The 24214-nt window shown below is 31.8% G+C and overlaps 1 protein-coding gene across 1 annotated transcript; it reads right to left on the reverse strand.

The window, feature by feature from the left end:
- Positions 1-1831: 1831 nt before the first annotated feature.
- LOC115877361 (T-complex protein 1 subunit epsilon) lies at positions 1832-22889 on the reverse strand. Its single transcript, XM_030893507.1, has 10 exons — positions 22648-22889; positions 22405-22495; positions 22190-22300; positions 21802-22136; positions 21516-21737; positions 21348-21455; positions 21120-21289; positions 20953-21052; positions 2355-2546; positions 1832-2296 (listed from the first exon to the last, which is right to left on the reverse strand). Exons 1-10 carry the CDS (start codon positions 22753-22755, stop codon positions 2105-2107), a joined length of 1629 nt encoding a protein of 542 aa, XP_030749367.1. The 5' UTR covers positions 22756-22889; the 3' UTR covers positions 1832-2104.
- Positions 22890-24214: the final 1325 nt, after the last annotated feature.

Genomic DNA, 24214 nt, shown 5'->3' on the forward strand with positions numbered 1-24214 from the left:
CATAAGCGAGCGTAGGAAATCCCATACCCCAACCACAGAAGAACAATCGTAGAGAAGCGACAAAACGAATCCCGCCTAAAAATTTGGAGTGGGAGGTAAACATGCTAACTGTCATCTCAACGTGTTTTCGGAATACGGCCAGCGTTGCCATTATGAATATAGTCCTGAAATCTAACTATTTCTTTATTTCTGTATATAATTAATCTTTTTGAATTAATTTTTCTATATTTAATCCTTATCATAATAGTACTTTAACAAAGAACTAACTTCAGAACTAAATATTATTAAAACTTAAAATAGATGCAGGTTTGTTAGCGTTTAATAAAAAATAATTAGAAAATTAAAACTACCTATTAGAAAATGAAATATTTAATCGCATATATAATATATTAGCGACGCTAATTTGAATTGTTATCTTTAATATAATATGGTTTTATGTAAAATATGATTTCTTAATATACAGGATGAGTCTTAAATAAGTGTAAATATTTTCAAGGCTGGTAGATCTCGATAAATGAAGCTATTTTTTCTCTTTACCGTTTTTCAAAAAAGTCCAGAATAACCGAGATTCTTTGAAAATGAAAAAAAAATTTGCTTGCATTTTCAGAACCGCTGAATTTTTTTTTGAGTTTGGTTTGGTTTGGTTTGGTTGGTTCTTTCTTTTAAATTTAATCTACCATCTATGTTCTCATATTATAAAGATATTATGTTTTTTAATCATTTTAGTTTTAGTCATCTGCTAATGCACTGCAGAAGTAAAGTGTTTTGGTGTATTGTGGTGAATTAGTGTTTTATTTTGCTGTTGAAATACCCCAGTTCCAACCCTCAACTGTAATCATGTTATTTACTTTTTGGTTTGTTTTAACGCTTGTGATAACAGCTGATAAATATTCGAATTTTCCTTAAAATTGTTTTACTTAAAAACACACTTTCAAATATTAACTTCGAAGCAAACAATATTATCAGATATGATTTGAAAATGTCTCTCTAAAAGGAATAGGTTAGAAAATGGTTAGAACGCGGTAAATTCACAAATCGTGGGATTCACAAAAGATAGTTACTATTCAATATGATTCCTAAATATTTCTAATATACTTTTTACTGAACACATGTTTTTTTCAGTGTACAGTTTTTCTTATTTCTTTTGCCTTCATTGAATTTCTCTCGGGGTAGCTATAAACATGCTATCTCTCACGTACGCCAATTTGAAGGTCACAAAACTTGGTCCCCCCCTGCTTCAATAATGCCGGTTTTTGTCGCTTCTCTACGATTGTTCTTCTCTGCCCCAACTACTGTTAAAGAAAATGGACGCGTTCAGGCCCTGAACTTCAGGGAACACTACAGCTGACATTCAGTGTAAATTATCCAGAGAAATTATCGCTGACCTTTATTTATGACATTTCACGATATTCCTTAAACGGCAAAAAGAACAAGAAACATTAGAATCTTCAGATCAACAAATGGCCGCCTGCAGTCATCCCGATATTCGAGACCAGCCAGCACCCTAACTGCTTTTCTCTGCAAAGAGAATAGCCGAACGGTCTCGGCAGAATTGCCCCAGGCAAGCAAAGCATAAGTCAAATGAAGAATGGAACACGGCAAAGTACGCCGTTCTGATAGTCCTAATAGAAAAGCTCTTTGCAAGAGAGCGAAGAACAAACTCTTACTTAGTGTCTTTGCAACTTCATTCACGTGCAGCGCCTATTGTAGTTTTGGGTCGAGATAGATACCCAGAAACTTCACACACGCCTGTGCCTCATTTAGCCCCAACGTAATTTGATTTTTTTGTTGGTACTAATCTGTTGACAATAAAAATATTTTACCATAAAGATTAAAATTTGAAAAGCATTTATTTATTAACTTATTATTAATAAAGTACTAATTTTTGCCGTGTGTTATAAATACTAAATATTGTAAGTTGTATGAAATATATGATTAGAAATGCACTTTTAACTGATAACACAAATATTTATACTTTACATATAATATACTACATAGGGATAAATATGTAATGTAGTTCTAATATACTGATATAAATATTTAATATGTATATATAGTTTCAAAATAATGTGAGACAAACTAAATCATGTTAAAAAGGCCAATTTTATTCTTCACGATTGCCAGGTGAACGGACATCATCAATCTTCAAAATCATCTTGACAAGCTGAGTGGCAAGTAATAACTGTTGCCTCTTTGATCTGAGAGATTCAATAACATGTTGTTCCCGCATATTAAGATTACCGGTGAACATACAATCGATCCCAAGAGCTGGGTCTCCAGAGGAGGCTTGTTTAGCCTGTAAAGAGAAAGTATAAACAATAAAAAGGAATTAATTAAACTATAATTAAAATTACCTTTACTTCTCCAAGTGCATGAATTGCCGAGAGCCCACTATTTTCTGCTAAAGCCAATGGAATTGCTTCCAAAGCCTCAGCAAATGCTCTATAAGCATATTGCTCCAGTGAGGCTAGCTGATCAGCTTGAGCTGCTACAGCTAAACTACAGGCAATTTCAGCTGCTCCACCACCATAAACAACTCTAGGTTCCTAAATCATATAATACAATTTAAATAAATTTGTTTAAACTAGATCTTAAGCATGAAAAATGTATACCCTGCTGGTCATCCAATTTATGTAGTCTAGATTTTAATGCGTGTAACAGAGAATAATATAAATGACCAGTTGACAGACAGACAAAATCAAAAGCGGCATACAGTGTTGCCGTTTTTTTTATGTTTGTAGGAAGATGTGTGTAAAAAAATATAAGCTTTCATGTATACCGCTGAAATGATGATAATACAGGGTGAGTTTCCTACGATGTTCTCTATGGGTATCTCGGAAACTACTGGAGATAGAGTGTCAGTTAAATGGGGAAAGAACTGCAGTTTTGTGGGGTCATAAATATGCGCCTTTCAGATTTTTGAAAAAGTTCATGGCGTACTAGATATTTCTCTCAAAAAACAAATTTCGGCTATTTTAAAAATTGTCCCTAATTCCATTATAAGCTATTTTAGACAAAAAGTTTTCAGATAAAAGTTGTAGATAATCACACCCTTAATGAGATTGTGTCCTCCGTTTTTTTCTAAAGCCTGTCATTTTTGACATATGACACAAACATATGTTTTTTTAAATAGAAACCATTATGGCCATGACTTCATAAAAAGCGCCATTTTTTAAGCTTTTTAGTAACATAAGCTATAATATCTTTTCTTCGAAAAATTACTGAGTTATAGCCAATTCTTATCATTTTTTAACAATTTCACTTAATTAGCCATGGAAACAAGTTCTATCGCCGTTGCTCTCAGAAATGTGAAGCGGTCACATCCAAACTTTATAAATTAAAATAAACAAAAATTGTAAATATGAATTTTTCAAATGAAGAAAAGCGTGTAAATACTCGCGCAATAGAGTGGTTCCAACATGACTTTCATTATGACACACCACCCCCCACCCCCCATAATGAAAGAAATGTTAAAAATTATTTATATCATAGTTATACAAACGCAGGGATAGGAAAAGGTGAAGATCACCTGATCATTTTAGAATTTTTTATGCCGTATAGTTTACAATAAGGTTTACAAAAGAAGTTATGAAGAGAGGCACTCGAAGTGGCGGTACGAGAAAAGTTTAATTAAGTCGACCGGTCCTTTTGTGAGAATAGATAGAACAAATTCAGTTTTAAAAAGATGCAACTCAAAACAATGGCGGATTTTTTGAACATTTTCTAAAATAACTTAAAATGTATGTAATGATATTATTTTTTTAAGTTTTAGTTTGTGTAATGTAAATTGTAAAGAACCGTTTAGTAATATATTCTGACTTTTTATAAGTTATAAATCATAACAGAATAAGAATACCATGTAATCTAAGTGAAATTAGGCAAAAAAGATAAGAATTGGCTATAACTAAATTTAACTTTTCCTAACATGTCTTAAAAACCGTTCTCTAAAAAACGTAACAGTCACCGGTCAACGTATCCTCGAAAATGTATGGCCAAGAAAAGTTGAACCAATAATCCTACACGCTTTTCTTCATTTGAAAAATTCATATTTACAATTTTTGTTTATTTTAATTTACAAAGTTGAATGTGACAGCTTCACATTTATGAGAGCAAAGACGATTAAACTTGTTTCCATGGCTAACTCAGTGAAATAGTTTAAAAATTATAAGAATTGACTACTCAGTAATTTTTCGAAGAAAACACATTATGGCTTATATCGCTGAAAAGCTTAAAAATGGCGCTTTTTATGAAGTCACGGCCAACTAAGGTTTCCATTTAAAAAAACATCTGTTTGTGTCATATGTCAAAAATGACAGACTTTAGAAAAAAACCGAGGACACAGTCTCATTAAGGATGTTATCTACAACTTTTATCTGAAAACTTTTTGTCTAAAATAGCTTATAATGGAATTAGGGACAATTTTTAAAATAGCCGAAATTTGTTTTTTTCGAAATATGTATCTAGTAAGCCATGAACTTTTTCAAAAATCTGAAAGGCGCATATTTATGACCTCACAAAACTGCAATTTTTTCCCCATTTAACCGACTCTCTATCTCCAGTAGTTTCCGAGATACCCATAGAGAACATCGTAGGAAACTCACCCTGTATATCTAAACTAAATATAATCTATTACAGCTGTAGTAAAATGAGTAACTCATAGTGACAAATATAAATTTCCAGCCCTAGATGTTGCAATATTTTTCATAAACGCCTACTTCTGCAGTTTGAATTTTTGATGCAAAATTCGGCAATACCGCATAAAAGAAATGTGTTATCTCCTTTTTAATACATTTTATTTTCCATTAAGCTGTCTAACAACACTGTCTTGTTAAAATCCAGACTGCACAGTTTCAATGACCAAATCGGTATGTTATGACTACAATGAATAATTGGTACAATACCAACTGACTAAAAGCTTTTTTATTTTGAAATTCACTTATATTTGCAATAGCGGGTAAGCGGTAACTACATTCACCGGCACGAAAAACGGGCACCTTAAAATTTGTATGTATTTTGAAGTTTATGGATTGTCATATAAGTTTTGTTGATTGTCATATAATAGCTATCGAATGGGTGATTTAAGTACTGCAAATGATTATTTTTGACCTTAGTAATTTTTAGTTTATCACAATATTTTATTATACAGCTTGATTAAATAAAACAAATTTTAACTAAATTTCATCCATTTCCCCAAATAAAATAGGCCTCACAGGTCGCAATGTTTCCGGCGGGCATATAAACATTATTTACAGACCTACTACACCAACAAAATTTACTTGGTTTTTATTGGTCAGCGTACGAAAGAAAACAACACAGCAGAGCGGCGACATCCTTTGGAATCTTTCAAAACAAATCTAAATTAGTAAAAACCAACCAACCCCACCAAATAACCAACTAACCAACGAATTAACACCCTCCAAATAACCACGCTAACCAACCCGCCAAATAACTAAACCAATCCAACCAAAAAGAGTGAAACCAATGCAATCAAATCACGCTATAAGGAAAAAAATATATAAAAAAGTTTTGGTCCGGCGTGAGATTTGAACCACGGACCATTCCCTTACGAAGCGATATTTCAATTTCAAACAGTCTTTATTAATTACTAATATAGTTACATTGCAGCGCTTAATATAATAATATTGTCACATGGTGGCAAGCAACTCTACGGCCACATGGCCGTTAGGTGCCACAGTAGACAATTATTTCACATAAATAATTAATTGCGGTTTATCTTCAAATTTATCTTAACCTAATTAATAAGCTTATACTATACAATGTGAAAAGATATATTTGAAACGAGGTCCGTCAGCGCACGACTTTCATGTTTATTTTGTTTTTATTATTGCTTTCGCTTAACTTGATAAAACTTGAACGTTTCTGCTAATTTTTTAAAGATTTTTTATTTGCATTCTCCGGACAAAATGCGACTTGCTATAAAAAACCCGAGTTTATATTAAGACTAGAAAAAAGGTTATTGGATGGCAGTTTTTACTTTGAAGTAATATTTAATTTGGATTTAATTTATTCATATAGGTATTTATTTATTTATTTATTGTGTATATTTGTATATTTTGGTTAAAAATAATGTAGTTTTAATCACGGATTTTTTTTTGTTTTATATACTATTTTTATGTAATGTTAATATAATTTTTTTTGTATTTTTGTTTTAGTATATACGGTTGGTCTAAATATAATGGAGTTCTTGCATAAATTGGTTTATGTGTTACTTGATGGATTTGCCTAATTGAGGTTAAATTTTCTGTTAAGGGTGAGGCCTGAATTTTATAAAGAAAGAACTTGTTTGCGAGTTCTGTTATGTAATCTTTTATTAATGGCATGTTCGCTTGGATATGTAGATCTCGAATGATTGTGTAGCGCGGGGCTCCGTGTATGCATCTAAGTGACTTATTTTGTAAAACTTGGAGTCTACCTATTTGTTTGTCGGAAATACCGCTCCAGACCGGAGCGGCATATGTTATGACTGGTCTATTGATTTGTTTCTAGATTATTCTTTTATTTTCCGGTGTGAGGGATGATCTGGGCGCTATTAGGGGATACATGGCCTGCATTGCTCTGGATGTATTACTAAGCTCACATGTTTACAAAAGGATAGGCCCCTATCTAGGGTGACGCCTAGGTATTTGATATGATTTACTAATTTAATGGGCTCTTTTAATTTTGAGGGGTATGTTTATATTGACATCCTTACGTTTTTTGGTTATTACCGCACATTCGCATTTATCCCTGTTTAATTTAGGCTTCCAGGATTCGTACCATGGTACTAATTTGTTTAAATTGTACGTTAGAAGTTGTATTGCGGCGTTTACATGATGAGAGTGGGCGTAAAGTAATACATCGTCGGCAAACATGGCAGTTTGTAACCTAGGGAAAGTTGGTATATCGGAGGTGTAATAATTACGAAACGATAGCCTCAGTCACGGAGCCACAGGTGCTCTTGCAGAACAGCCTACACCCAGGCGTTACTTTCCGCCGTTCAGCTTTCTTTCGTACGCTGACCAATAAAAACCAAGTAAATTTTATTGGTGCCGTAGGTCTGTAAAGAATGTTTATATGCTTCCGGCGGGGGAAGTCTTAAACCATCCTTAAGCACTGTTAATATTCGGTGCTTTAAAGGTGTATCAGAAATGAAAGATCAAAATATTTCAACAAAATGGTGACTGTATATTTTAATCAATCTATTTTTTCAATAAAATTGAAGTGAAATTTTAAAAATATGGGTTTAATAACTTTTTATTTTGACTTGTACCACTTGTATTACGTCGCCGGCCGTGCAATACTTCCAATGCGACACATATGCGAAAAATCGGTTTTGTGCATAGTCATCTAGTCCTTGAGTAAGACCTAGATGGCACTAATAACCCCGTAACAATCGTGTGTAATACCTCCTGTGTGACATGGTCCAAAAACCCGACCGTGTAATAAATCGTATGTTTTTTGTCACATTGTTTATTTTGATTGGTGGTGAAATATCTCCAATGTGCATATTGTGTTACATTAGAGGTATTACAATACACACATTGGAGATATTATTCAGCAGTTAATAATTTACCATGACCTTATAAAGATTGTTATTGATTTGTTGACAATTTCTTAACAATAATTATTAATACTAATTTAAGTAAATTATTTGTGTTTGTTTATAAAAAAAAACGGTAAGATATGTTATTTGTTATGGCCTTAGAAAAAGATTTTATATTCAGTGAAGATATTGAAATAGTTGGCAGTAAATGTACAAATAATAATCTAACAGAATACAATCTTGAACAAGACTACTTCGAAAACATTTTGAATGTGAATAATGAAATCGAGACAGAAGCTTCCGATATTGACTTTGAAGTTATTCCAGTACAGGATGTAAATGCTGCACAATACTCTGATCCTAAGTTTCAAATTGTTACTGAGACGCAGATCATTGAAAAAGAACCAGAAATTGGAGATCATTCAGAATCAGAATTTGACATTAATTCAAAAGTTTTGGAAGATGAGAGCTTGAGACTTTAGAACACAGACCAATCGAGAACCTGAAAACTGGCGACAAGGAAACAGAACTATTGAAAGAGGACGAGAACAAGATAAAGAAAAATTTAGATCTACAAGCTGAGAGTAAAAGCTCGCGCTTGAGCCGGGATACTGCAAAATCCAGACGTGTAAGAGGCAAGAGTTACAAGGACTACAAAAGGAGTAAAGACAAAATTATAAGTCGCGTAGAAAAAAACTCAAAACAACTAAAGGGGGGAACGCTGTAACCATAAGGCATTAGACAAAATTACAAATAGATCTTTCTTGTGCGCTTCCATTTCTGATGAAGACCGAAGAGCTTTTTTTAAACGTTTCTGGAATCTCAACTCTTGGGCAAAAAAATTATTTGTTTCCAGTCATGCACAAACTAGACCTATTCGTAGACGTAGAAAAAAATGTTATGGAACATAGAGAAACTTTAAAAAAAGGAAGGTCATGATTATTTTGTTACAACAGTAAAAAATGAAAGGATCAAAGTATGCCATAAAATGTTTTTAAATTCTCTATGTTTGGGTGAAGATTCTCTGAAAAGATGGCTTAAAGAAATAAGTGAACCGCTTGCTGATTCATCGACAGAAGATGTCCAGGTTACCGAAAATAATGCTTCGACTGGTTCCATAAAAAAACAAGACAAAATGTTCTCCATGCAAAATTAATAGCTACTGTCACAGAATGGCTAGACTTAATCCCCAGAGTTCCATCACATTACTGTCGTGCATCTTCTTCTCGAGAGTATATTGATAACTCCTTTGTCTCAAAGCAAAACATGTACCGAATATACAAGTCTTACGTTATTTAAAGAAATTCTAAAAGCAAAGAAAATATCAGTACATAAACCTCGTAAAGACCAATGTGATACGTGCATTGCTTTCGTAGAATGTAAAACTTTATCTCAGGAAATGTACGATGATCATATCAAGAAAGAAAAGGCTGGAAGAGTTGCAAAGGTAAAACTAAAAAAAAATGTTGGTGATGAAAATCTAGTAGTTACAATGGACCTGCAAAGTGTTTTGACATGTCCAAAATTATTAGCATCGTCAAGCTATTACAAGTTGAAATTACAGTTACACAACTTCACCATTTATGCTTTGAATAATAAAGAAGTTTCATTGTATGTTTGGGACGAATGTAATGGTGGTGTAACTTCAAACGAATTTGCCAGCTGTATTATTGACTATTTAACAATAAAGCTAAATGGATCGATTAAAACCTTTATTAATTTCAGACGGGTGTAACTACCAGAACCGCAATAAGTGTTTAACTAGTCTTCTTAATGACTTTGCTGTCCAGCATAAGGTAACAGTTCATCAGTTAATTTTGGAAAAAGGACATACGATGATGGAGGCTGATTCGGTGCATTCTGCTTTAGAGCACTATTTTTATCCTCCTATTTATTCTCCTTCCGAATACATTGCGAGAATGCGTATGGCTCGAAGAGAGTTACCATACAATATAAAGTTTCTGGATTAATAATTCTCTAAGAAGTATGATATTATGACATCAAAATTTACATTAATTCGTCCAGGAAAACGTAAATTAGATCCCCTTGTTGTAGGTATATGACAATTAAAGTATCTGCCCGATGGTAAAGTTTTATATGCATTGGATTATTCCGAAAACTGGCAGTATTTGCTGTACAAAAGAGAAGTCCGTGCTTTGGAATCATATAAACTTTTATATAAAACTTAATTACCAACTTCTAATGACAAATACAACCACTTACAAGAGCTAAAAGAAGTGATTGAGAAAGATCATCACCAGTTCTACGATGCGTTACCACATACCAATAAAAAGAAAAACACTAAAAATAATTAAATAATTCTTGTTTCTTTTTTAATTTAATAAGGATTATTTTGATTATTTTCATATTCCTAATTAATAAATGTTTTAAATTAAATTTGTAAACTCGTTTTATTTGGTTTCCCAAAAGTTTGCTCCTATAATCAAAGGGATATTAATGGTCAATAACTCTAATGTGGCGCGAAAAAATGTTACAATACCTCCAATGTGTCAAACAGTGGCGGCTCGTGACCCTTGTGATTGGGTAGGCGACAAAATTTTAGTTGCGTCTGTTTGTTTCCAGGATTATTCTCCTTAAATTATTTTATAATCGAAATTTTTATATCTATTATTAATACCTGCAATTTACTCATTAATTTAGGTTGGCCAATAACATTTTTTGTTCGTTAAATCACTATTAAATGCGTTGGAAATTTATCAATATAGCAAGTTTGTTAAATCAGATGTGAAATGCGTTGGAAATTTTTATGGGATTCTTTAAATTTCGGATCCGCAAGAGATAAATAAAAATAATTGCGACATACGAGTACCTATCTGCAAACCTTATTTCTAAATGTATAACAATGTTGTCTAATATTTCATAAAATAAAATTCGCAAAGACATTTGACTTAGCCGCTTTTATTAACATATCGAATTGAAATAGCACACTGAGACTGAGACTTTTCTGTAATATCTGGTTGTATCGTCTTCTTGCATCGAATAAAATAACGCGCTTTTTTATTTCGGATTCTTTTATTTCTGGCGTGTTCTGAAATACAACCTGTTATATCATTTTGAATAATCTCGCACAAGCCCGAAAAATGTTTCCAATTTGCTTTAAACGTTTTTTGAATTTTCATATAAAAGTTTTAAATGCTACGTATAATGAATCATATGAAACATCCCCTTAAGGACGGTCCACACTTGCTAAATAGCAAAGTTATATAACATGTTACATATTTTTTAGTCATATTTAGCAAATTTCGATGCGATATAACTTGATAGATGTTATCCATTTGAAGTCGGTAAAGATCAAAAGATGTTGTGCAACACTGCTATTGTAACATGAAACAACGCGTCCACACTTGCTAAATTTCTAGTTTAGCCGCTCATATTTTCAGGAACGTGCGCGACAGAATTTTAGTATGGTGAGCTGATATTGGGTTTGTTTATTTACTGGTCAATAATACTGTATGATCGAAAAAAAAAACTGCGTCCAGTCGGCCTCCCGTCCAGTTGGCTTGGACATGACAATCGATGACATTCCCCATATAATTTTCCATATAACATTACAGCGATCTTCATTTCGTAGAATGTATTTGGAAAGAGAAAAAGTTGAGAAAAAAAATGCGTTACCTATAAGACCAATTCCAGAGGGAACAAAAGAAATGCAAATCAGGTACTGCATTGTTTAGATGAAGTGGATAATTCAAAATGGTTTTCTTTTAAGTTATTTAATACCCACAAATATAATAAAAAATAGTATTTTCTACTTAAAAGACATACTTTGTTACATAATAAATAATAGTTTTAGATATGGGATATTTCCAGAGCAGTTAAAATTATCTTTAATAAAGCCATTATATAAAAAAGGTGACGTAGAGTCATTGACAAATTATAGACCCATCAGTTTGCTTCCGGGTTTCTCAAAAATATTTGAGTTGCTATGTGTTCTAGGGCTAAAGACTTTATGTATTCTTGCGGACTATTCAATACATTTCAACATGGGTACATCAAAGGGAGATCCACACAAACAGCTATCTTTCAGTTTACAGGTAGGATACTGGACTTATTAGAAGACAACAAAAGAGCTTTAGGTATGTTCTTGGATTTATCCAAGGCATATGACTCATTAAATATAGGTTTTCTTCTAACCAAATTAGAAAGATATGGGATTAGGGGAAATGCCTTGCAACTATTTAAGTCGTACCTTAGTAATCGCAGGCAAAGAGTAATAATCCAAAAAGGAATCAATTCTGCTAAGTCTAGTATTTTGGAAAATAACTTGGGTGTTCCTCAAGGTAGTATAGTCGGACCTTTTCTTTTTATTGTATATATCAATGATCTAAGTAACATTCTGCCTAATGTAGACAGAAGTATTATAAATTATGCAGATGACACTAACATGCTGATAGGAGGGGAAGACAATACAGATATTTTGAGTAAGGGTATAAAAATGTTTGAGGCAGCAAATAAATGGTTTTTGGGAAATAAACTTTTATTAAACAAAGAAAAAACCAATGTAGTAGTTTTTAGTACAAAACAGAATAGAGCAGAAAAAGTCACTAATATAAATCTAGATAACTGGATCTTTCAATTGCAACAAATACGCAGTTCTTAGGAATTTGTATTGACGAGTTCTTGGATTGGACTGACCATATTAACAAGTTATCATTGAAATTGAACAAAATTGCCTATGCGATTAGAGTCATAAGTCAGTACATGAACAGAAATACATTAAAGATAATATATTTTGCGAATTTTGAATCTGTAATTAGATATGGAATTATTTTCTGGGGTGGGTGTTCTGTTACTGAAAATTTAGAAAAAATCTTTATTTGTCAAAAGAGAGTAATAAGGTTAATTTATAACATGGCTTCTAAAGATTCTTGTAGGAATGTGTTTAAAATTAATAGTCTATTAACAGTGTATGGTCTGTACATATACGAGTGCATCCTTTTTTTATTTAACAATAAGTCAATTTTTAAAAAACATTCACAGAATCATAACTATAATACAAGGACACTCAATTTTGATTTTCCAGTCCACAGACTTACACTAACAGAAAAAGGTGCATATTACATGTGCATAAAATGTTTTAACAAATTACCGAGGGAAATTAAATGCATTCAAATCAACAGAGTATTTAAGAAAAAAGTTAGAAAATTGTTAATTAACTTAGAACCATATTCAGTAAGTGATTATTTGAATTAAAATAATATAGGGTTACATTGTTGTATTTGACGTCATTTCATTTTGTGTTCATTTATATTATATTTGTATATTTGAAACATACTCTGAAATAAAGTATATATTATTATTATTATTATTATTATTAATGTTTTTAAAAAACAGAAACACACCACGAGAAACAGCCGAGGCAAGTATTGAAAAGATAAGCCAATTGAGTTCAACTGTATCTAGTACTTGCTGGTAGGCTATGGCGTACTCAAAACCGTTTTTTTCAACTTTCTTTCTCTTTTTTCAAAAATAATTATGCACGCCGCTGCTGCGAGCTAAACCTCTTTTTCGCCAAAAGGATTCATGATTACGAAAACTATAATGTGGACGGTTCCAGGTATTTTAACATGTGATATGTAGCTTGTTAAATAGCAGTTATATAACATGTTACTAAATGTGGATATATATCCCCTTATGAAATATCGGGAATATCCCATTAACTTCTAAGCCTACCGGGCCTCCAGGACTTCATGCGAAGGCGACCGGAGATTTCGCCTAAGTCCCGCCTTAATACGATACAACTCCGACTTACGTCGCGTCGCTACCGCACGATGAGTTAGACAGACACAGAAGACTGGCGTACGTCGTGCATCGACTCTGATAGTAGGCGATGCAGAAATCGCCGAACAAAGGCACTCGAACTCCAACAGTCAAAATTCTTCAGTTAACGCAGCGGCACAGTGAGCGTACGCCAGCGACAGTGAATATTTTAATATACAAGACCACAAATATTAAAATAATATTGATTATTAAAACACACTTCCGTGTATTAACAGTATTTTTATGTATTGGCAACATTAATAGTAAATAATGTAATGTAATAAACCGCTTAAATTTTGCCAAAATTTCAGGGTAGGCTACCTTGCCTACCCTGACGAGCCGCCACTGGTGTCAAATTATTTAAAAATATAAGAAAACTGTCCCGTACATGAAACTTTATCCTGTTCTATTTTTTAATTTTAATAATTGGTAAACCAATAAGAATTAATTTGTTAAAATGTTACTTTGTTTAGCTCTATTGAGTTTTTTGCTTCAACTGTAAAATTATACTTTTGCTACATTGGAGGTATTGGACGGCCGGCGACGATTTACAGTATTCCGTAGAATCCGAGTGCTGAAATAAGTTTAAAAGAATTAAAAAATATACAAATTAACCACATTAGGTCTCCTAAAAGGCTTTATTATGCATTTATGATATGCATCCACGTTTCGCCAAGGACATTAGCGTAATCAGCACATGATTATAACTACTTATACCTTAAATTTCTTTTGTAATATCCTTGTATTTGGAATATATAGACAAGGGTCAGAGAATTGTAATAACTGAGTTTCTTAAGCAACATATTAGTGGAGTAAAAACGATATCAAAATGTGTCAAAAATTTTTTTGGAGGTATAACTACATGATATCTATACAGGATTATCAGTTAGGGCTTTGTGCATGTGAAATGACTAATTACGACCTTTTTGGGGGGGTCAGAAATTTTTTATACAGCAAAATGTCAAAAATGTATAACCATGTTTTTTTACCTTTCCTACGCGATAACTCCTAAACTAATCAACTTATTCACAAACTCTTTTTTTTAATCGATTGAGAACACATAGGCGGTGATAGCTGAGGTAATTAAAATTCCATAGTAAGAGTTTTTTTTAGAAAATGGATTAAACTTCAAACATTAACTTTATTGTATCATGATTTTCGGTAAGCGAGAAACTTTTTTATTTGAAGGAATTTTTACATAGTATCTGCGTATGAAATAAAGTAAAAATATTGAAAAAGTTTTTAAAACTTGGTACAATCTTCTAATGCTAATACTTTTCTAGTTATCCTAAATTAAATTTACGAATAGGCCGCGCGCGAGACCACTCGGGCCTCGCCGCCCGAGACTTTGATTTTATTTGGCGGCACAGCGGACGCGATGTTCCGTAGGTCTATTTCTGATTATGTGCATTATACCTGCAGTTTGAAATTTAGTAAATTCTGTACGTTATAAATTATTTAGTTATCGACTCTTTAATTTACAGAAAAACAATAAACAAAAATGACAGTTTTTTTTTAAATCCTAGTGTAACGAGACCTAAAAACTATCATAATCATAAATGCTGCGGAAAAAGGCAAGATGATGTATGCTTAATATATTAATTAATAATTGTTGATATATTATATTAACAAAAAGAAAACTAGTTAAATAGAACGGTTTTGATATTATAATATTTTTGAGATATGATAAAATAAGAAAAAGGGGCAAACATCACAAATTAACATCTAGACAAACCGGTATCTTATGTTGTAAACTATTTTAATAAAAAATTTTAATTAATTCATTGATAATAAAATTGATATGATCGCTAAAATTCCATAGTCAGTATTTCTTTTGCCAATAGGGCTGAATAATTTATCATAAACCAGGATTAGAATTTAGAATTTAGAATGAGTGGGAGGGGGGTTAATCACTTCGACCTTACAGATCCATTGTGTCCCCCTTTCTTGAATCATAACTCATCATACAGTCCCAGGGCTTTGACAAAAGCCAGTATCTGGGACGGCTTTATAGAGGGTAGTTCTCCATCTCCAATATCAGTCGTACCAAAATTCATGGCACGAATGGTTGTCGTCTCGGCGCACTCAGTGATGAGGTGTACTGGTGTTTCTAAGAAGCCACGCCTCGTTCGTGTAGAAAATAGAGAGGGAATTTTGTAGTTCGGAATCAAATAGAGATGATTTTAATTTCATTAGTTTTTTTTCAATTTTTGATACATTCACAATCTATACCTACTAATATATAAAATTCTTAAGTGACTGACTCACTGATTAATCACGATCCTGCTCAAACCACTCAACGTAAGAAGCTCAATTTTGGCATACAGGTTGATTCTAGGGTGTAGAGGTTCGAAAAGAAGAAATCTTTCGAAATTCCAGTTCCAAGGGGGTGAAACCATCCCTCAAATATTACAATATTTTTTATTTAAAAAACGGTTAAGTTTCCGAAAAAACGCTTAAACACGTATATGTTATTTTTTTTTACATAATTTAAGATTTTTAAAAATGTATACAGGGTGTTTCGAAAAATCTGGTCATTGATTAATCACGATCCTGCTTAAAGCGCTTGACGTAAAAAGCTGATTTTTGGAAAACGGATTGACTTTAGGGTGTAGAGGTTCGATAAGAAGGGATTTTTCGAAATTCGAATTCTAAGGGGGTGAAACCACCCCTCAAATATTAGAATATTTTTTATTTAAAAATCTGCTTAAACTGCTTGACGTTTAAAGCTGATGATTTTTGGCAAACGGATTGACTGTGGGGTGTAGAGATTCCATAAGGAGGGGTTTCTCGATTCCAAGAGGGTGAAAATGCCCCTCAAATATTACAATATTTGTTATTTAAAAAACGGTTAGTCTTTCGGGAAAACGCTTGGACACGCATAATTTATTTTGTTTTTTTACATATTTTGAATTTTTTTAAAAAATCATACTGGGTGTTCCAAAAAGTTGGGTAATTGATTAACTACGATTCTGCTTAACTGCTTGACGTAAAAAAAATTATTTTTGACAAACAGATTTTTCGAAAGTCAAATTCCAACGAGATGAAACTACCCGTCAAATATTACCAAGTTATATAATAATATCGCCATATTGTTTTTTCTCAGGCTCAGGACATAAATGTGAGAACATTTTATCCAGTTTGTATGTTAATGGAAATTTTTGAAAATTCCTCATCTCGGGGATGATATAGGGGTGAAAGTTGGTATGAAAATTTATTACTACCTGGCATAGAAGTATAATATTTTTACAAAGTTTATGTAGTTAATAAGTCGATTATTTGATCGAACTGTATGTCTATTCGCTTTTTTCGTATTAGAAAATCTAGGTATTTTCGGAAAAAAACACCCACAGTTTTTGATATAATTTAGTCCTAGAAAATCTAAAAAATGTATCTTCTTCAGTTTTTAGTGTTTTCTCATCCATTGAATGCACATTTTTTTAAAAGCATTTTAAATAAAATCAAAACAAGAAACTTAAACTGAATAGCTGAATTAACTAAAACAATACTAAGAACACCGTGAACTAACTAAATGTAAACCAACAAAACCCAACAGAAAATTAAAATCGGAAACAGCTAATAATAATGATGTATGTAATATCCATGTGAAACAACTGAAAAAACTGACTTAAAAATCCTCTGAAAGCCTTCAATATTCCCATCTTAGATTCCCATATTTCTTTTTCTAGGACACTGTTGCCAATTCTACTTACCAATTTGTATAAACTATATCGGTATCATGGCACATGCAAACAATATGCCGTGTCTGTATCATAAAACTACCTATTTGCTATATAAAAGATCAGCTGCTAAATTTTAAATCAATTTAAAATATCAAATAAAATGATAGTAGTGCATAAAACTATTAACAAGCAGGATATAAAAATAATTAAAGATAATTTAAGCTGTCTAATAGTAGATAGACTTTAGATTAATATTTGAAATTAACAGCTGGAAGTACAGCTAAATACAAACGGCAAGCTGACAACAAAGATCCTATTCTTTAAGAATTTTATATTTCTGATATTTTATATCATTTTTAATTTTAAAGATATCGTCATTTTCTTTATACATATGTATTGATCTTAACCCATTGTTAAAGTTTGTAAATTTCTCATACTTTACAAATAAATATTAGCTGATATTTCCTAACATCATGTAATTATTGTTATTTATTATTATCCAGGAGAAAGCGCTAATACAAGTACATATAATATTTAATTCTCACATAAAAAAAATTCAAGCTGGCAATCTCGCTTTGACTTTATAATCGTACGTCGGCTGCGACGGCCAGACGAGGCGGCGCGGTGTATCAAAGGCAAGGTTAAATGCGAGAAAGAACGAAAGAAATGGAAGCTTACAGAAGGGGGTGTGCGGGAACGATTTGAAGTCACCACGGCTGTTTGTTTGGCCGAATATTTTGCCTTCATCGACGGTATCGCCGCTCTGTCGTCGCACTTCCGAACATAGGTCTTTTTGAACACAAAATTTCCCATAAGGTGTCGCATCTGTTTAAGTTAGTTTGTGGTGAGACACAAAAAAATGTAAATCAAAAAATGATTGAATTATTTAATAAAAAAATAGATACGTAGGTATTCATTAAAGTTTATAACCGTTTATGACCATCAAAAATCGTACATTTCTATTATTATTTATTAAAGTTTATTTTTATTACGGTGGACTCTGACGACTCGTGTACTTGTACAAGCATTTGTTATTTGGATATACTTGCCATGTGGTGTGAGTGGTTTTTTTTGTGCAAATATTTGTCACTCGCCGCGTAGCGCGAACTAACTAATAATCCCAAACAAATCAAAACTATTTAGTTTTGATTTGTTTGGGATTATATAAACAAACATTGTGATATTTAGGATTCTGAATTCTGACATCTCGTGTACTTGGCAAGTACGCCAGTATTTGTATGCTTGGCAAGTATACTATCTTTGTAAACAACATATTTTGCAACAAGCTTAGCGTTCGCGCTACGCGGCGAGTGACATTTTAACGACATTTTTAATTAAGAAAGCAGACTATACATTGGATGAATTTTTCACTGACTTGGACTTAAATAAGCATTTTTTATAATATCTCTTCCCGCTTTTATTGTTTGTGAAATGTGTGCTTTTTTATGGACTTTAACGACACTTTAATTGACAACGAAATTTTTGTTTTCAAAATATTATACTTGCCATTTATAAACAATCCACCTACCGAATGTGATACCATATATACTTCAATGGTATGATTAGTAGATTTAGCTCAAACTTTAAAACAAAACCATATTTATATAATAGCACACTATAGGTCATTTATTTAAAAGCTCGCGAAATATTACGGAATAATCCTAAATTATTACATGGGAAATTAACATTTGTGCTAGACGGAATCCTTTATCTGGCTTTTTTAGTCAGTATTGGATATATTTTTGGAGATGGATTTTTGCCATTTTTGCGGAAACAGATAATTACGTCGAAAATACTTGTAAAATGATGTAAGATGAAAATTCTTTCAGTATAATTTTTGCGTTGTTAAAATCTATTCTGCAATTATAATAATAATAAAAAATGTCTATACCTATGTGACGGATTCATCTCTCCAAAAAAAATTCTTTATGGGTATTTCGCTACTGCACTGCAAGAAAATCTACAAAAACCTAAACAGACACTGCTTGTCAGAAGTTATATTTACAGTTATACAAATTTGCCTAACAAAGAAAAAAATGCTTAACGTTTCGGAAAGTTTATCTCTTTCCGTCGTCGGAAGCAAAAAAAATACAAAGAATAATGTAAAAAACTATTTAAAATATTTAAATTCAACTATTCGAGAACATTTTACTTTTTTAAAACAGATACGTCTACAAGAAACCGTTGACGTTCTTGTTCGTTGTTTTTTTCTTGTAGACGTATCTTTTTTAAAAAAGTAAAGTGTTCTCGAATAGTTGAATTTAAATATTTTAAATAGTTTTTTTTTCTTTATTCTTTGTATTTTTTTTTGCTTCCGACGACGGAAAGTGATAAACTTTGTTAAACAAATTTGTATAACTGTAAACATAACTTCTGACAAGCAGTGTCCGTTTAGGTTTAACGCAGAAGTGTTTACAAAAAATAACTATTTTATTTTGTAGATTTTTTTGCTGTGCAGTGGCGAAATACCCATAAAGGATTTTTTTGGAAAGATGAATCCGCCACATAGGTATACATAGACATTTTTTATGAAAAATAATATTCCAGGGCTATTCGAGGACTAACTTTAGTTGCCGATGCCCTTTTTAAGATTTTGTTTTAATCTTTATGTAAGTGGTATGAAGAGCAAAATTAGAAAACACAAATAATAAGACCTATATTAAAAGAAGAAATTCGTAGTTTAATAAAAGAATTTCAATCCGATGCAAACTTCAAGCATCAAAATTCAAACAACTTTTCAATGTTTTCATAAAAAAATATTACAAAAATATGTCATATTAAATCGACACCTACATATGGACACTCACACATTAAATAATTATTTAAAAAGAATTTTCTACATTTATTCTAAAACATAAATTAATGCCACATCCGCCACATCTAGCACGCCGTACAAGGTGATGCAGGCCGGGCGGTATAGCGCGGCGTCTAACTATAGGGCGCGCACGGGATAATGATAATTTTAAATCAGAATAACTATAAAAATATTAGTAATAGAAGGTTGTAACAAGTTTTAAAAACTTTTTTAATATTTTTTCTTTATTTCATACGCAGATACTATGTAAAAATTCCTTCAAATAAAAAAGTTTTTCGCTTACCGAAAATCATGATACAATAAAGTTAATGTTTGAAGTTTAATCCATTTTCTAAAAAAAACTCTTACTATGGAATTTTAATTACCTCAGCTATCACCGCCTATGTGTTCTCAATCGATTAAAAAAAAAGAGTTTGTGAATAAGTTGATAAGTTTAGGAGTTATCGCGTAGGAAATATAAAAAAACATTTTTATCCATTTTGACAGATTTTTGACACTTTCCGGTATAAAAAATTTCTGACCCCCCCAAAAAGGTCGTAATTAGTCATTTCACATGCACAAAGCCCTAACCGATCATCTCATAACCATTTTATGTAGTTATACCTTCAAAAAAATTTTTTCAAGAAGGAAGCGACTTTTCTTAGTGATTTTACTCCACTATATGAAATAGGTTTAAAATTAAGATTTTCATATAGGTATGTAACCCATAATACTTGTCTGTAAATGTATAATATGTAATAATAGTATTATGTATGTAATAATACTTGTCATGTAAATGTCTGACTAAGAACTCTGAATGAATTATGTCACATTCTACTTAGATTCTAGGTTTTAACATGATTTATGAATGACTAAGAGAATCTATGTAATTATAATCTAAGGACTTAAAATCCCCATTTTTACCAGATTTTGTAGATAGTTTGCATTTTGCAAACTCATCAGTTAGATTGTAAACTAGCTGATGGTTGCCCACAATTTTGCAAGAATGGATGGATTCCTGCAAAATAACAGGGCTTTTACTTAGTATGCAAAATTGCTGGTTAGTTTTAAAACAAGCAAAGTATCAATATTAACCATAAAATATAAAAAAAACAAAGAGAGCAAAAAAATATGTGACATAGATGTGTTACCTGTACTAAGCTTCGGACTACACACAATGCATCATGTAAACTTCTTTTAGCTTCTTCAACTAACATTTTATTTCCTCCCCTAACTAAAATAGTGACCGCTCTATAAAAATAAAACTATTATTATTTGATCACATTATTTTTAAACTTTAAACTTTAATTTCAAATACCTTGAATTAGAACATTCTTCTATTATAAGCATTTTGTCACTAGTGGTTCCAAATGATATTTCACGAACTAAACCAGCAGATCCTAACTTTTCAGGGCTGAGTTCTTCAAACCTGGGCACGATGCGTCCACCAGTAGCAATTGCTATTAATTCAATTTCTGGACCTCCAACCTACAAATTTCTAAATGTAAATAAAACAATATATATATAAACATTAGAAGTTTATTACCCAACGCACAGCAGGAAGCTGTTGCTGTAGCAAAAGATGATTAGCTTCATCATCAAATCCCCACTGACATATAGCTAAGGTAGCTCCGGCCTTTTTCACAAGGCCAACCTAGAAAAAAACACCTTTAATTTAGCAACCTGATGACGAATTGATATGTGTTCAAATTACAATTTCCTTAAATTTATCTTGTTCATACTGTCTGAGCTCTTTATATCCAGCAACATCAGTAACATCCAACTTATGTTTTGTTTTTGGTTTTGGTGGTTCAAATGGGCATGTGAGAATTGCCAATTTCACATTCTTAAGTTCTTTAGGCATTTGAGGATGTGACATGGTTTTATCAATCACAACACCTTTAACTAATACTGTATCTTCAAGTTTACCACCCACCTAAAAAATAAATACAACACACTTATTTTATTTGAAAACTTATGAACTGAATATATTCATTCACCTTTCCTTCCACTTTAATTAATTCAAAATTAACATCTTTTTGTTCTAAATCGGCTACAGCTAATACTGCATTGACTGCAATCTCAGCCATTTGCCTGTGACACTTGTTGATTATTTTTGAACCCAAAGTAGTCATTGCAACTTTAATCAAAGGTTCTGGGTTTTTGTCTGAAACAGGGAACAACTCTGCAATTTTCTCTAAATGAGAAACAGCAGTTTGGCATGCCATCTCAAACCCATCAGCTATTCTAATGGGGTGAATGCCACGATCCAATAAAGTAGCAGCCTGCTCTAACAATGCCCCAGCAAGAACAACAACGCCAGTTGTTCCATCACCTAAAAAGTATATAAATTAGTACCTGAGTATTTATATTTAATGTGTAAATTACCAATTTCATCGTCTTGAGATTGAGATAATTCAACCAACAATTTCCCAACCTCGTGCTCAACATCCATCAGTTTTAAAATGGTTGCCCCGTCATTTGTAACAGTGACATCACCTATTAAATTTTTTGTAATATACTACATATACATAAATAACACTACAGATAAAGATTTAAAATCTTTAATTAAACCGTAAATTCCAATCCATAGTAAATCTTACCATCAGGCGAAATCATCATTTTATCTAGACCTTTAGGGCCCAAAGAAGTCCTAATTGTGTTTGCAATTTGCCTGGCAGCCAGAATATGAGACTAGAAAAAAAGGTTGATAATGTATTATTTTTTCCTAACTGAACATATTGTTGTATTATACAATAAAATACAACTATTTTACTGAGAATTATAAGGCTTAAGAGAAACATTCTTTTTGACACTCCCACAATTTAAACAAAAATATAACCTACCTTTAAGGCATCAATTCCGGTTAATCGTCTTTGTTGATCTTGATCTCGAAGTATGATAAAAGGTCTACCATATTCATCGAAAGCTATACTGCCTGGAAAGGCTGACATTTTATTTTATAATTTTCACTTTATATATTTTACGATGAATGAGGACTAAATTTCCGTTTCTATTTTAGATTTTAGACTTCTTCAAATTCAATATTTTGTTTTCTTACATCTGTCATTAGTGTCATTGGTCATTTCTTCGCCGTTTCTCACTATAGGCCCAACGTGCTAGGACTCTCCGGCATAGTAAGAGGGTTGCCCACCCATTGCAGGCGTTAGGGTTGTTATTAAGTCAGGGTCCGTCCCTTATGGTGGGTTCATACAGCCAAATAAAATAAAATAAGAATAAAATAAAATAAAATAAGAAAGTTGGTTATATGGGATTGTACGGTATCCCATATAACCAACTTTCTTATTTTATTTTATTTTATTCTTATTTTATTTTATATTATATTATATTATGGTTATATGGGATACCGTACATGCGTTCATACAGCCAAATAAAATAACAAATAAAATAAGAAGTCTTTATCTTTTAACTTCTTGTTTTATTTTATGTGAAAACGGCTTTGCGCACGCTTAATTCTAACCTACAAATATTTTCAGTTTGGATTTAATTTATTTTATAATTTCACATAAGTAAAATGTATAATATAGTAGGCAACGAATAAATAAATATACTATAAATAGTAAAATTACTATAAACAATCGTAAAAGTTAACTTTTATCCAGCCTCATCGTACTGCGCATGAGCAAATATATATTTCTTATTTTATTTTATTTGACTGTATGAACGCACACAAATAAGAATTCCTTATTTCTTATTTTATTTTATTCTTATTTTATTTTATTTGGCTGTATGAACCCACCATTTTACACAAGCCTGTGTTCAAATTCTTCATTTACATATTCAATTAGCATCTATCCTTTTTTTGGTAAACGTGTGGATCCGGTGGCTGACCTTAAGCCCATATTTGCTGCATTTGATCATCGATACTACGCAAGCGCACATCGTCGATGTTGCCAAATTGCAGTTTATTTTCGAATTATTTTTAGTTAAAAACAAATGTTTTAATAATACAAAATCTATAATTAATTTTATAATTTCAGATTTATCTTGATATCAAAAATTAAGGTAAGAAGGATAATGAAGATTGTGAAATGAAAGTATTATGAATATATAAAAGTGTAATAATAATAACATTTATATATTTACATTAGAATTAAAAATTATCATTTACGGATTTTTTCTTAATGGTTTTAAACTTATTAGAATTATTTTATTTCTTTCAAGTTATTTAATTTCTAGTTATTTACAGGCAACAATAGTTTTGATTATACATATGTATTGATGTATTGAAGTACTACCATGACGAGTCTTATAGAACAATACACGTCAATGGGAGATAGAGGTAATATTTTACCTATAATGTTACTAATATAATATACTTTGATTATAATGTTTAATGTTTGTATCATATAATTTCTTAAAAATATCAAGTTAGTGGATTAATAGCAATTT

Source organism: Sitophilus oryzae, unplaced genomic scaffold (genome assembly GCF_002938485.1).
Source record: "Sitophilus oryzae breed Bouriz unplaced genomic scaffold, Soryzae_2.0 scaffold_1447_pilon_pilon, whole genome shotgun sequence".
NCBI classification, from domain to species: Eukaryota; Metazoa; Arthropoda; class Insecta; order Coleoptera; family Curculionidae; genus Sitophilus; species Sitophilus oryzae.

What these genes read in the sequence shown, in the direction of transcription:
- LOC115877361 (XM_030893507.1), bottom strand. Translation starts at nt 22,755, where the DNA reads ATGTCAGCCTTTCCAGGCAGTATAGCTTTCGATGAATATGGTAGACCT. An exon ending in AATGATGATTTCGCCTGATG is followed by an intron (nt 22,301 to 22,404) that starts GTAAGATTTACT and finishes AAAATTTAATAG; the next exon opens with GTGATGTCACTGTTACAAAT. An exon ending in AAGATAAATTTAAGGAAATT is followed by an intron (nt 21,456 to 21,515) that starts GTAATTTGAACA and finishes GTTTTTTTCTAG; the next exon opens with GTTGGCCTTGTGAAAAAGGC.